We start from the raw sequence: 12,883 nt of genomic DNA on the forward strand, positions 1-12,883 counted from the left end.
CAGTGGAAGTGGAGGACATGCAGACACCTGCCTTGGCGCCGGCCAGAGCGGAAGGTCGGGAGATAGAGGGAAAGGGGCGGGAACACACTGTCTTCCCTGAAGAGCAGGAAGTCAGAGAGACTTCATGTCTTCTTGTCATAGAAGGAATGTCCTTGTCTGGCTCACGGAGGGGTGGGCTGAAGAGGCCCACTCACAGAAAGAGTTGCAGTCAGCCACGATAGAATGGGACTTCCAGAGCTGGTGAGTTTCCTGTTTCTGGGATTATCCCAGCACAGGCTGGTTGATGACACTTGCAAGCCCCCTCTTTGTTAAGTTCTTGAAGATACTGGGTAATATATCTAGTCACTAACAAAAAGCAGAGGAACTGTTCTTTAGCTTGATGGCCTAGAACAGGTGTGGAGACCTAGGGTTTTCTGTCCAGGGTTTGGCATGTGTGCCAGCACTGGGTGGGAGGGAACACAGTGCACCCCTTGGCAGGGGCCATCTCTACCCATAGAATCCACGGGGAGGCAAACTCCTCAGCGAAGGGAGATTAAATGTCCATCAGCCAGCAGGGCCACAGGTAGGAAGAAGGAATTGAGTGTTCGTGGAGAGCTTCCCAGAAGGTGTGATGTTAAAGCTCTCGGGTAAAGGGTAAGTTTCCTGTTACCCTCATTTGTAAGTCACGATCGCAAGCAGCTGCTGCTACATGAAGGCGCTGACAACACACCCAGCACTCCCCACCTACTGGCAGTGTAGCTGTTTCTCCCTTGGTCCTCCAATCTGAAAGCAGGGCCCTGGAGTAGGTCCTGGGCATGGAGCGGGGCCGGCCTGTCCCGTGGGCTTTTCTCCAGGCCCTCATCTGCACCTCACACCTTTGGCCCTGTCTCAGACGGTGGAGTCTGAAGGACCGAATCCTGATGGTGACCAGCTTTACAGATACGTAGCTTTCCAATTGGGTACTAAAGAGGCCTGTCCACTTCCACACCTACAGACACCACTGCTCACAAGGAAGATGCTTGGGTTTTCAAGGCACCTACACTAAATGCACCAAATACTCCCTGCCTACTCTCTGCCTGCCAGACAGGGTATGAGGTGACAGGCACCCGGAAGAACAGCAAATCCAAGAGCTTGCCAGTGTGCAGCTTGTAGGAGAGGAGGAGAAGGAGGAATGATGTTTTTCAAGAGGTACAAAGTCGTCAAATACAGACAGGATTTTAGAGGTGTGTAGCTCATGAGAGCTTCCGTGCACGTTTGAGCTCAATGCTGTGTGCCAACAAGCGTTTTAAATGTGTCCTGTAAAATGTGTGCACCAAATGTCCATCAAGTGCCTATCATGTATAGAAAAAAATGAACAGAAAAGTATCACTCTCATCCCCAGGCAAGGTAGGGACCCGATGAATAAAAGAACTCTAGACCAATCTCTCCGACGAACACAGATGCAAAGCTCTTCAATAAAATACTAACCAACAGTATTCAGAAACTAACCAAAATAAATCATACATTATTATCAAGTGAGTTTCATCCCAGAGATGCAAGGCTGGTTTAACATAAATAAATCAACAAACGTAACACATCACATCAGAGCCAAGGATAAGAATCACATGATCATCTCAATAGATGCAGAAAAGCCTTCAACAAAATCCAACACCCATTCTTGTTAAGAGCTTGGAGAAGCCAGGTGGCGGTGGCTCATGCCTGTAACCCTAGCTATTCAGGAGACTGAGATCTGAGGATCATGGTTCAAAGCCAGCCTGGGCAGGAAAGTCTGTGAGATCCTTATCTCCAATAAAGCACTAGAAAACTGGAAGTGGCACTGTGGCTTAAGCAGTAGAGCACTCGCCTTGAGCTGAAGAGCACAGGGACAGCACCCAGGCCCAGAGCCCCATAACCGACCAAAAAAAAACCCCAAACCTCAGAGAAGCTAGGAATAGAAGGAACAGACCTCAACACCACGAAAGCTATATGTGACAGACCAATAGTCAACATTATACTAAGTGGTGAAAAACCAAACTAAAACCATCTCCTCCATAATCAGTAACAAAGCAAGGATGTTCACTCTATACACCCCTTTTCAATATAGTTTTAGAATTCCTAGCCAGAGAAATAAGGCAAGAAAAGGACATAAAAAGGATTCACATAGGGAAAGAAGAAATCAAACTATCCCTATTTGCGGATGATATGATCTGATACCCAAATGATCTGAAAGACTCTGCCCTCAAGCTCCTAGAGCTGGTAAATAATTTTGGCAAAGTAGCAGAGAACAAAATCAACCCACAAATATCAGTAGCCTTTCTGCATGACAGCAATAGATAAGCAGAGAGTGAAATTAGGAAAGTAACTCAATTTTCAGTAGCCTCAAAAAATATTTGGGAATGAGCCTAACCAAGGAAGCAAAAGACCTTTATGGTGCAAACTATAAAAACTTGAAGAAAGAAATTAAAGGCAGGAAATGGTAAGAGCTTCTGTGTTTATGGATAGGTACAATTAATACTGTGAAAATGGTCGTGTTGCAAAAATGATCTACCCATTTAACGCAATCCCCACCAAAATCCCAAGAACTTCCTGAAACGATTAGATAATTTTGCTCCAAATCTTTTGTTGTGAGAATAACTTTTCAAATACAGCTAACACAAGAAGTAGCACCTGAAGAAGTTAATAACAGAAGGAACAATGCTGGTGGTATCACAATCTGGGACCTCAACTTCTACTACAGAGCTGTAACAGAGACAGAGTAGAAGACCCGGAAATAAAACCATATACTTACAGTTACCTGATATTTGACAAGGGAGAAAGACATGCTGGAGCAAAGATAGCCTCTTCAATAATTGGTGTTGGGGAAACTGGGCATCCAGATGCACAAGACTCTAAGTGGGTCTCTGCGTGTCCCATGCACTCACCACTCAAAAGTGGATCAAAGACCTCAACGTCAGACCTGAAACTTTGAAATTACTGCAAGAGGGAGTAGGAGGAACACTAGGCTTAGGAAGATGCTTTTTGAAAAGAGTGCTAAGGTTACAGCAGATGGGGGAGAGACTTGACAAATGGGATTACATCAAAATAAAAAGTTTCTGCATAGCAAAGGATGTAATTACTAAACTAAAAGGATGTTATTACTAAACTAAAAAGACAGCCAACTGACTGGGAGAAGATCTTTCCCAGCAATACAGCTGACAAAATATTCAAAATATAAAAGGAGCTCAAGAAACTGACCCTCCTAATCCTAATAAACCAATCATTAAATGGGCAAAGGAGCTAAGGAGAGACTTCTCAGAAGAGGTAAGAATGGCAAAGAAACACAAGGGGAATGCTCATCATCCCTGGCCAAAAAGGAAATGCTGATCAAAACAATGCTGAGATTCCATCTCACCCCAGTTAGACTGGCCACCATCATGACTTTGAACAACAAATGCTGCTGGGGATGTGGGGGGAAAAGGAACCCTATTGCACTGTTGGTGGGAATGTAAACTAGTACAACCATTCTAGAGGTGCCTCAAACATTTATACATAGATCTTCCCTTTGACCCAGCCATACCACCACCAGGCATCTACCTAGAACATCACCAGCCAAGAGACCATAAAGACACCTGCACACCCATGTTCACTGCTGCACTATTCACAATAGCCAAGTTACGGAAACAGTCCAGATGCCCTACAATAGATGAGTGGGTCCAAAGACGTGGTGCATATACACAATGGAATTATACACAGGCACTATGATGTCATTTCCAGGGAGATGGATGTATCTAGAACAAATCATGCTAAGGGAAGTAAGCTGAGCTCAGAGAGACCAACAGCATGTTTTCTTTCGTGTGTGGATGCTAGATCTAAAATGCACCAGGACATGATCAATTATAGAGGACTCTCTGCATTCACACACAGGGAGACCAAAGGAGGATACTCATAGGGGAGAAACAGAGGCAATGCCTCTGTGCTTGAGATCATATAAAATATTGATCAAAATGAACTTCAAAAAAAATAAGCAAGGAGGAATGAGACATAGGGGCCCCAAAAGGCTCAAGGAGCAGCCAGGCCAGTGCAGGTGATGTTCATTAATTGAGGGTGAGGACTTTCCTCGGTCCTCATGTATGGAGAGCTCCCATCTGTGCTCTGGGCCTAGCCCTGAGGCTGATCCTCACACCCGTCCTGGCGGGCATAACCAATCCAAACTCTCCTTCGGCTTCTCTGGATCTCCAGTCTGCCTAACCCCCCACAGTTGTTGCTAGCCAGCCCCTAGGTTTGTCACCCCCCCCTTCCTCCTTTCTGTGGCCAGCGTGCTCATGGTAATCTTTCTCCTTCTGTACCTGTCTTTTCTAGCCACTGTGAGCCTGATTTGTTCCTACAGCCCAGCTAAGGGGACACCAAATCGCTCACGACAGAGCAATCTGAAGCCATACACAGTGCTCAGAAAGCAAAAAATAAGGCTGTTTCTGTGGCCTCTTAAGAATTGTATTAACCCTTCTGGTGCAGACAGGCTCCTCTCCCTCACGGTTTATGAGGTATGATAAACATTTCCAACTAAGGGCCGTGGTGGTGACAGTCTCTGTTTTCACCATAAAATTCACAATGGCCCTGGTGTGGAGCGGAAGATAATCCACAGGCACCGTCATGGTGCTGATGGCTGAGGGAGCTTCAGGTGTGAGCTCTTCGCCAGGTTCTCCTGGGTTCAGTGATGTACTGGCCCACTCCCGAGTCATTTCGAGGAGGTTGCTACAGGGAGCGTGTGCCCTGGCAGCCGGGGCAGCTCTCCACCACACTGCATGGCACAGAGCCCAGATTTTTAGTGTTCGGCGCTCCACACTCAGCCTGTGTTCTAGGCCATCACCCCATAAGAAGTGGGAGGTGATAGCAGAGGTCACAACAGGGGCCTGCTCTGAGCCTAGAGGCCCGCGGGTGGTGGGAATGGCCTAGAAGCCATTCTCTGGGCAAGACAGACATCTGGGAAGATCATAGTTAGGGGGCAGAGCTGAGCCTGGGAACAGAAGGAAACCTAGACACACCCATCCTCGGACAATGACAAACAATAGAAACAGTGTGCTTTGAGCATCTGTGAGCTGAGCAGGTACGTTCTTCTAGGTCAGATAATAAAGGAGGAGAAACATCAAATGGCTTTGGAAGTGCTGGAGGAAATAAAGGATTTACCTGATTTATTTTTGCATTCAATATCATAGCCGGTGATAGGGCTGTTTCCATCAAAGCCCATGGTCCATCTGAGCGTAATTGTGCGTGCCTTGACGTCTTTTATCTCAATTTCAGGAGGGTCTGGGGGCTCTGGGCCAACAACAGAAACACCAGGGGTTAGTTCAAGGTAGCTCAGACTCACATGCCCGTGGCAATGAGGAGTGTGACTTTGCAAACCACCTGTTTGCATTGGGCAAGCCCAGACACGTCTGCTTTAGAAGTATTGGTTTATTTTTGCTAATCACAGAGAGGAGTAATTCTACCTTTTAATGGACTTACAGTTTTGGCTTTTTTGTTTGCTTTTTCTTTTTAGTAGCATACCAGGGCTTGAACTCAAGGCCTGGGCACTGTGCCTGAGATTTTTTTTTTGATCAAAGCTAGAACACTACGGCCACTTGGATCTCCTAGTACTTTTCTCCCCAGGTTGGCTTTGAACAACATGATCCTCAGATCTCAACCTCCTGAGCAGTTAGAATTGCAGGTATGAGACACTAGTGTACAGAAAGACTGACTTGGCCATGAAAATGGCAGATTTAGGGGACACCGTATTAGTTCTAGATCTCTAGATCGCTTTAGGGGACACCGTGTTAGTTCTAGATCTCTAGATCTCTTTAGGTTTAGATCTCCAGGTCGGAGCATATCTTGGCCTCTGATGTAAAACTTCTCTTTCCTCCTGATCATTCCGTGTGCACATGGGCTCCTAAAACCTGAAGAGCTTTGTTCAGAGCTCCTGCCATGGACCTATCATCTGCCTTAATTCCTGCAAAGGCTGTGCTTCCTATGTTTCAGGGGTACCCTCAGACTTCATCATAGGCTCTGCGAAACATGGCTCAGCGCTGACTTCAAGCATACTCATGATTTCCTGAGATGTTGGAATAGAGCACACTGGATCCCATATTGGATGCTGAGGCTGAGCCCCCACATGCTTTCCTGAGAAGCTGCTTTAAACAATTTTCCCCTTGGTCCTGTCTCCTTCCTACCTTGCACTGTGAGCTGAATGATTCCACGGTCCTCCCCGTAAGAATTGATAGCATGGCAGGAGAAGAAGCCAGAATCTTCTCTCACAGTTGGCAAAATCTATGGGTAAAGAAGGAAACTCATCTTACTCAGTAGCGTGGAGCTGGGGGATTCAGACATCCCCTCTGCTCTTCTTGGTACAATGCTCGTGCACGCACACACATGCACGCACACACACACACACACACACACACACACACACACACACACACGCCTTCTGGGCGAAGTCATTTCAAATGCATTGTAGGTATGGAGGTGGGCAGGCTTGGTGTACATCATCCATGTTTGTGAAACTGGATGTGTGATCCCAGGCAGGCTCTTCAAACGCTGTGCTCAGGTCCACGCGCACTCCACGCAGCCCTCTTCCCTGCTACTTTCCCCCTGGTGTATATTTACACAATCAAAGTAACCCTGACTAAAGACTTTTCTAGAAACATGGCTGGCCTCGTGTATCCTCCCGGGCTCCACCACAGACCCAGCCAGCCGGGACTGAAAACAGTGACAGAGGAAACCTCATCTGTGCCTACCCTGCCGGCCTGTCCTTGCCATTGTGCCCCAAACCACACAGCCAGACCACTGTATGCCCCACACCGGCATCCCAACATGCATTGCCAGTGGCTCAGAGGTGTTCGAGAGCACGCGCAAAGGTGTGCAAGTTCCAGGCGATGCTCTGCTGCTGTGTGGAAAGGCCCGAGGACCCTCGGGTCGTGGTGTCTGTGAGCTCTAGGAACAGGTCCTTGTGCGTGTTGGGGTTCAGGAGTACTGCCACCCGGGCTTCCCGAGGACCCTCGGGTCGTGGTGTCTGTGAGCTCTAGGAACAGGTCTTTGTGCGTGTTGGGGTTCAGGAGTACTGCCATCCGGGCTTTGGCTAGTAGGCCTCATCGGGCTTCTGTGTCAGATGAAGTCAGCTTTGCCCCCTTGTTAGAGAACTGCTATTGATTCTGAGCGTGGGGCCTCTAAGCCATTCCAATACCTGTTATGGTGTCCTTTGCTCCCCATAGTAAACGCATTGCTGGGTTTAATACCAACAGTGCTTAGAAATAGGAGACCATTCTTCTTTTTAGCTCTTGGGAACTTATATTAATGAAATATTGTTATATTGACTGTTTCTAAAGAAACAAAGTAGTTTTCATGAAAGCACTTTTGTCCTCGAGCCCATCCAAGTTTTCTTCTCGTAGGAAATTAAAACATGGGCAACGCCTAGGTGTCCGTTCCTCTAGAAGTAATTGTCATTTTAAAAACCTTTTTAAAAAACTATTGTAGCTGTGTTCTCTGAAATGTGATCACCAAAGTGATCATTTTGCTCCCTCCTCCCTCTTTTTTTTTTCCCCCAGTGCTGAGGACTTAACTCTGGGTCTTGTGTACAGGAGGCAACCATGTAACTGCTGAGCCACGCCCACAGTTCCTCTGAGCCAGGTTCTCCCTCCCTTCCCAGGCATGCACCCAAGTCTCATCTGCTTATGCAGACCTCCCAGTACAGAGGAAATATTTCAGACTTTATAGCCCAGGCTGGCCTAGAACCATGATCCTGTCATTCTCAGCCTCCCACACAGCTGAGATAATCGACCTGAGCCACCACACTCAGCTAGGAGTTGAGAAAGGAAGAGGGGAAGTCTCATGAATGTTTATGCCTAAGCTGACTTTGAACTGTGGTGCTCCTGATCTCAGCCTCCCAAGCAGCTAGGCTTTATAAGCACAAGCCCCTGGCACCTGCCATGATTTTACTCTTAATACTTGTGATACCACACCCCATGTGAAAGCTACCCCGTAATCTTTATTGTATGGGGGGGGCGGGGAGGAGGGTGAAACGGTCCTTCCTAATAAATGCTAGTACACTGTCGACAATTTATCCCCGCCACACGCCAGCCCGTGTGACAGGACAGACGCTCAGAGTCGGTTTGGATCTGCTGGCTTTGTCGTGCTTTTACCTGTAGAGTAGAAATCACCTCCTCGCCCATCTCCTTGGTGGACACAAGATAGCGGGCCATCTCTGGGTTAATGATCCTGTCTTCTTTCTCCCAGCGGACAATAATGGGCTTTTCACCATGGGCCGCGCAGCTCATTTCCTTCTTCTGACCCTGAGTAGCCAGAGTTGTGTTTGGATAGGACGTGATCATGGCAGGAACTGAAAAACCCAAAGGAGACACCACTCGTTCAGCAAAGCTGTGTTCTCAACGCTCAGCTGAATTATGTTCCAGGAGACATTTATTCAAAAAACTGCCAAGCAAGAATCACTAACAATATTTAAAAAAGAAAGTAGCAGAAAAATAACACTTGATTAAATGGGTCCCACGCAGGAAAGACTGCGGCATGGATTCACCATCGTGGGCCTGCTGTTCTCTTCCTGTCCTGTTGGGGGCAGAGGTGGGTCACTGGTTACATCCCTGAGACATTCAGGCAAAAGGAGCCTTATTCTCGTCTTTCTGGAAATATGTACACTTCTTACTTTTGTTTTAAAGGCGTATGTTAAATTGTACATAGTAAGAGATGTCACCATAACTTGTTGATACATGCATTTCATGTCTGTCAATCATATTCAAGCCACCATTACTGTCTTCTCCCACCCCTCCCTCTGCTTTTTCTCCCCCTTAAACCTCCCTTGTAAGACCTCCTTTTATTCCTGTGACCTTGTTTTGCTCTTGTGTTAAGAAGAAATGAATTATGTCATTCACAGGAACATGGATGGGCGTCAGGTCATCCTGTGAAATGCCCACCCCACAAGGACAAATATCCTGGGCTTCCTCTCACCTGTGGGAACTGGAGGAAACCAGAACATTCATCATTTCTATCGTCTTCCACCGAGGAGATGAAATCCTCAGTATCAGATCCCTATTGCTGTTAAACAATCCTTGCAGTTACATGTCACCATTAAAAGATATATTTTGGGCTGGACTGGGGTTTGAATTTAGGGCCTCACTCTTGCTAGGCTGTTCCTCAAAGGATGCACAAAGAGACAAATAAAAAGGAAAAACACAAATGGTAAAGGGAGGTGTAAACTACTGTGGCTTGTGTCATAGACAAACACATATATGTATTCCCTGACAATGTGCGACTGACTCGATTCTCCACAGGTTTGGAGTAAATCACGTGAAAGAATCAACAAGGAAATTTTGGTAATTTGGTAAAAGACTTAAGGAAGGTTGAAAAAAAAAATGATCGTAAACACACTCTGGAAGGCTGGGCCCTTCCTTCCCCTCCACTAGAATCTTCCCAGAACAAGCTCTGCAGGGCACAAGCTCACAAGCCAAAACTATAAAATCCAGGAAAAGCACTGGGGCGTGATTGTGCCGGGCACACGTGGGCTTCTGTTAGGAGAGGAGCAGGATTCAGGCACAGATAGCTCTGAAAATTCTGACACACCTAAGATAGGAGTGAGATCTTTCAAAGAGAAACAGGAAGATATGACAAACAAGCAAAATAAATCCTTCGACCTGCTTTTGGCTTCATTTCCTCAATCACAAGAAGAAAGACCTTCCCTTGCTTTGCGGGCCAAGATCTTATTGGCGTTCTTCCAAAAGTTCATGCCTTTCTGAGGTCCCTCTGGAACCCCAGAGCATGGCTTGGCATGGACACAGGGCCTTTGCAGATGCAATTACTGACCATGAGGACTGGCTTACGCAGCATGCTCGCCAGGTAAGGATTATATATGGGATGATTGTGTTTGTACATAAAGTCATAGTCTGAGATTTCAATGGGTCATAGCTGGGAGCAACTACCCAACCCAATATCAGATTACTTATAATACTCAACACACAATTGTAACTTAAAAACAGAGCCAGCCCCGGTGGCTCACAGCTGTCATCCTAGCTACTCAGGAAGCTGAGATCTGAGGATCAAGGTTCAAAGTCAGCCCGGGCAGGAAAGTCCGTGAGACACTTATCCCCAATAAACCACTCAGAAAACCAGAAGTGGTGCTGTAGCTCAAGTGGTAGAGCGCTCACCTTGAGCTGAAGAGCTGAGGGACAGCGCCCAGGCCCAGAGTTCAAGCTGAAGAGCTGAGACACAGCGCCCAGGCCCAGAGTTCAGGCTCCCAAACAAAAACAAAAAAACGAATGTACAGAATGTGTGATCACCATATCTGATGTTAGAGCATTTAATCCTTATTTCTACTTTCCATCCATAATTCTTTCCATTTTTTACACTATGCTCTAAACTTTCTTTTTCTCTCTTTTTGTGACCATACTGGGGCTTGCCCTTAGGGCCGAATGCTGTCTCACAGGTCTACTACTAGGTTTTTGATGGTTGATTGGAGATAAGAGTCTCATGGACATTCCTGCTAGAGTTGGCTTTAAACTTTAATCCTCAGATCTCAGCCTCCTGAATAGCTAGGATTACAGAGGTGAGCCATTGGAGCCCTGCTAATCTATCCGGTCTCTAGATCACTCTTTCTGGACCTTTCCGATAAATGGGCTCCGATAGTATCAGCTCGCTTGTGTTATCTGTCTGGATGTTTTCACTAAGCATGATGGCTTCCGGGCTCAGGCATGTTGTCATGTACATCAGTACTGTCTTCCTTTGTAATTGCCTGATACTATTCCACCATGCAGACACACTCCTCTGCTCACTGCTTCATTCTCATTTCGCCTGTACACACGTCATTTGGCTCTTGTGAGTAATTCTGCTGTGTGCACACGGGTGCTTCATTTGTCACAGGACAATTTCCAGGAATGGAGTTACTGTGTCAGACAGAAATTCTACATTTAGGATTGTGAGAAATTGCTCCATTATTTTACCGACTGCCAGCAGCGTGTTCAACTCCCAGGGTAAAAAAGCATAAGGAGAGAAGAGGAAGTGAAGGGAGCTGTTAAAATTCAGTTTATGATGAGGGAACAAAAATGGTGGCCTTCCCGTGCGTGACGGAGCGCAGCTCAGGGCGCAGGGCCGCCATCTTCCTCTCCTGTGGCGTGGCCTCTGGCCCTCCATGGTGCTCCACCACGGCAGACCTGGAGAGGGGCGTCCTTTCTTTTATTAGTAGCATATTGTTTTACTGCTGTTATTAAGGTGAGGTACAGAGGGGTGGCCTTTCCAGAAGTCAGGAAGCGAGCACATTTCTTTTTTGGCAATGTCACCCTTCCCTTCGCTCTGTCTGTCCGCTCATTTCCCCTCCCACAAGTTGTACAGCTCATTTTCAAAACAGCGTCCTGTGAGTACTACTGCTGAATTGGTTCACCCTCTGTCACTCCATTTCGGTGTCCCCCTTACTCCTCTAAAGGCAGAGAAACAAACAAGGCAGGAAAAAAAAACCGACCAAGAAACAAATAAAAAACACTAAAAAGCAAAAACAGACAATTCCATCTTCACCACGCACAGCAGAAACCAACCAACCAACCTTGTTTCCTTTTCCAGGGATTCATTTTGATAAATACTATTTTACATGATCAGTGGTACAGAAGCCCTGTGTGTAAAGATGGTGCCCCTTTCTAAGATGACTTCCCTTTCTAAGATTACACATCTGCTAACCAAAGATGTTCTTTTTCTCACATGGGTCAAGAACCACATCATGATTGCTAGAGGTCCCAAAACTATGAAAAGTGACCTAAATAGCCAAAACGTGAGGAATCTTTTGATGACCTGGGAACAAGAAAATAATTTATTCATCATGCCGTCTCAAAGCTGGAGAAGAGGAATCAGGCCCTGCGAAGCTCACATGTAATTTAGCTTTGGAAGGTGACCACCTGGCCCCTGCTTCGTGGTAGAGACCCTGGTTCCTATGATTGCCTTGGGCTTAGTAAAATAAAATGTGGCCATAAAGTTCCGCTCTGCAAACGGATCCAAGTTTATGGTTCACTGCATCCGGGGCTTTCCCTGCAGGGCTCCACACGGTGCAGTGTTGGTGGAAAGGTAAAGAAATCTATAAAATGGTGAGGCATGAAAAAAGACCGATTTCCCCTGTGAACACAGCAAGCGTGACCCCCGGGTCTCTTTGCACACTTTTCTCAGCCTTCATTGAGAAAGCAGGACTGAAATAAGGGGTTTGACCACTGGTAAATCAGGCACAGTGGCTCACACCTGTCATCCTCGCTACTCAGGAGGCTGACATCTGAGGATCATGGTTCAAAGCCAGCCTGGGCAGAAAAGTCTGTGAGAGTCTTACCTCCAATTAGCCACAGAACACGGAAAGTAGAGCTATGGGTGTAGCTGTAGCTCAAGTGGTAGAGTGTCAGATTTGAGCAAAGACAATAGCTAAGTGACAGCACCCAAGCCCCGAGTTAAAGCCCCAGTACTTGTACAAACACCGCAGCATGGCTTTGGCTTTTCACTTTTTAGATGATTACACAGAGCTCTATGGCCTTTAGAATGGGAGAAATACCTGAGCTGTATTACAGACCTCTGAATCTCTCGTTTCTTATAAAACCTTGTTTCCTATTATTCCATTTCTTGTGGGATGCATGCCCCGTCAAAATGGGGAAGGTAGTTCTTTTGTTTTTTAAACTATATTTTTGTATCTCCCAAGGCTGTATGATGGAGTTGTCATCCAGCACGTCCATCTGCGAGCAAATGACCTCCATCAGTGCCGCTCCTCCCAGGTCCCCCCCCCCCACCTCCCAATGCCACCCACTCCTCAATTTTTCCTGGTTTCATTATAGATTGAATTTAATGTCAGGGAATTAAGGTAGCATTGAAACAGAAATGCTGTGACCAGCCCATGCCCCAGGCCGGTTCCAGTGGTCTAGAGGATACTTCTAGAAGGGCTGAGGCCGTGGCT

At 46.6% G+C, this 12,883-nt stretch overlaps 1 protein-coding gene across 1 annotated transcript in view; it reads right to left on the minus strand.

Moving 5' to 3' along the window:
* Dscam (Down syndrome cell adhesion molecule) overlaps positions 1 to 12,883 on the minus strand; it is a 365,413-nt gene that overhangs the window by 107,927 nt on the left and 244,603 nt on the right. The window contains exons 12-14 of the mRNA XM_013027340.1: positions 8,106 to 8,302; positions 6,141 to 6,237; positions 5,122 to 5,250 (exon numbers count right to left, since the gene is read on the minus strand). Of these exons, the coding sequence (XP_012882794.1) occupies positions 5,122 to 5,250; positions 6,141 to 6,237; positions 8,106 to 8,302 (423 nt within the window). The remainder of the gene's footprint in view (positions 1 to 5,121; positions 5,251 to 6,140; positions 6,238 to 8,105; positions 8,303 to 12,883) is intronic.

Source organism: Dipodomys ordii, unplaced genomic scaffold (assembly GCF_000151885.1).
Source record: "Dipodomys ordii isolate 6190 unplaced genomic scaffold, Dord_2.0 Scaffold103, whole genome shotgun sequence".
NCBI lineage: Eukaryota > Metazoa > Chordata > Mammalia > Rodentia > Heteromyidae > Dipodomys > Dipodomys ordii.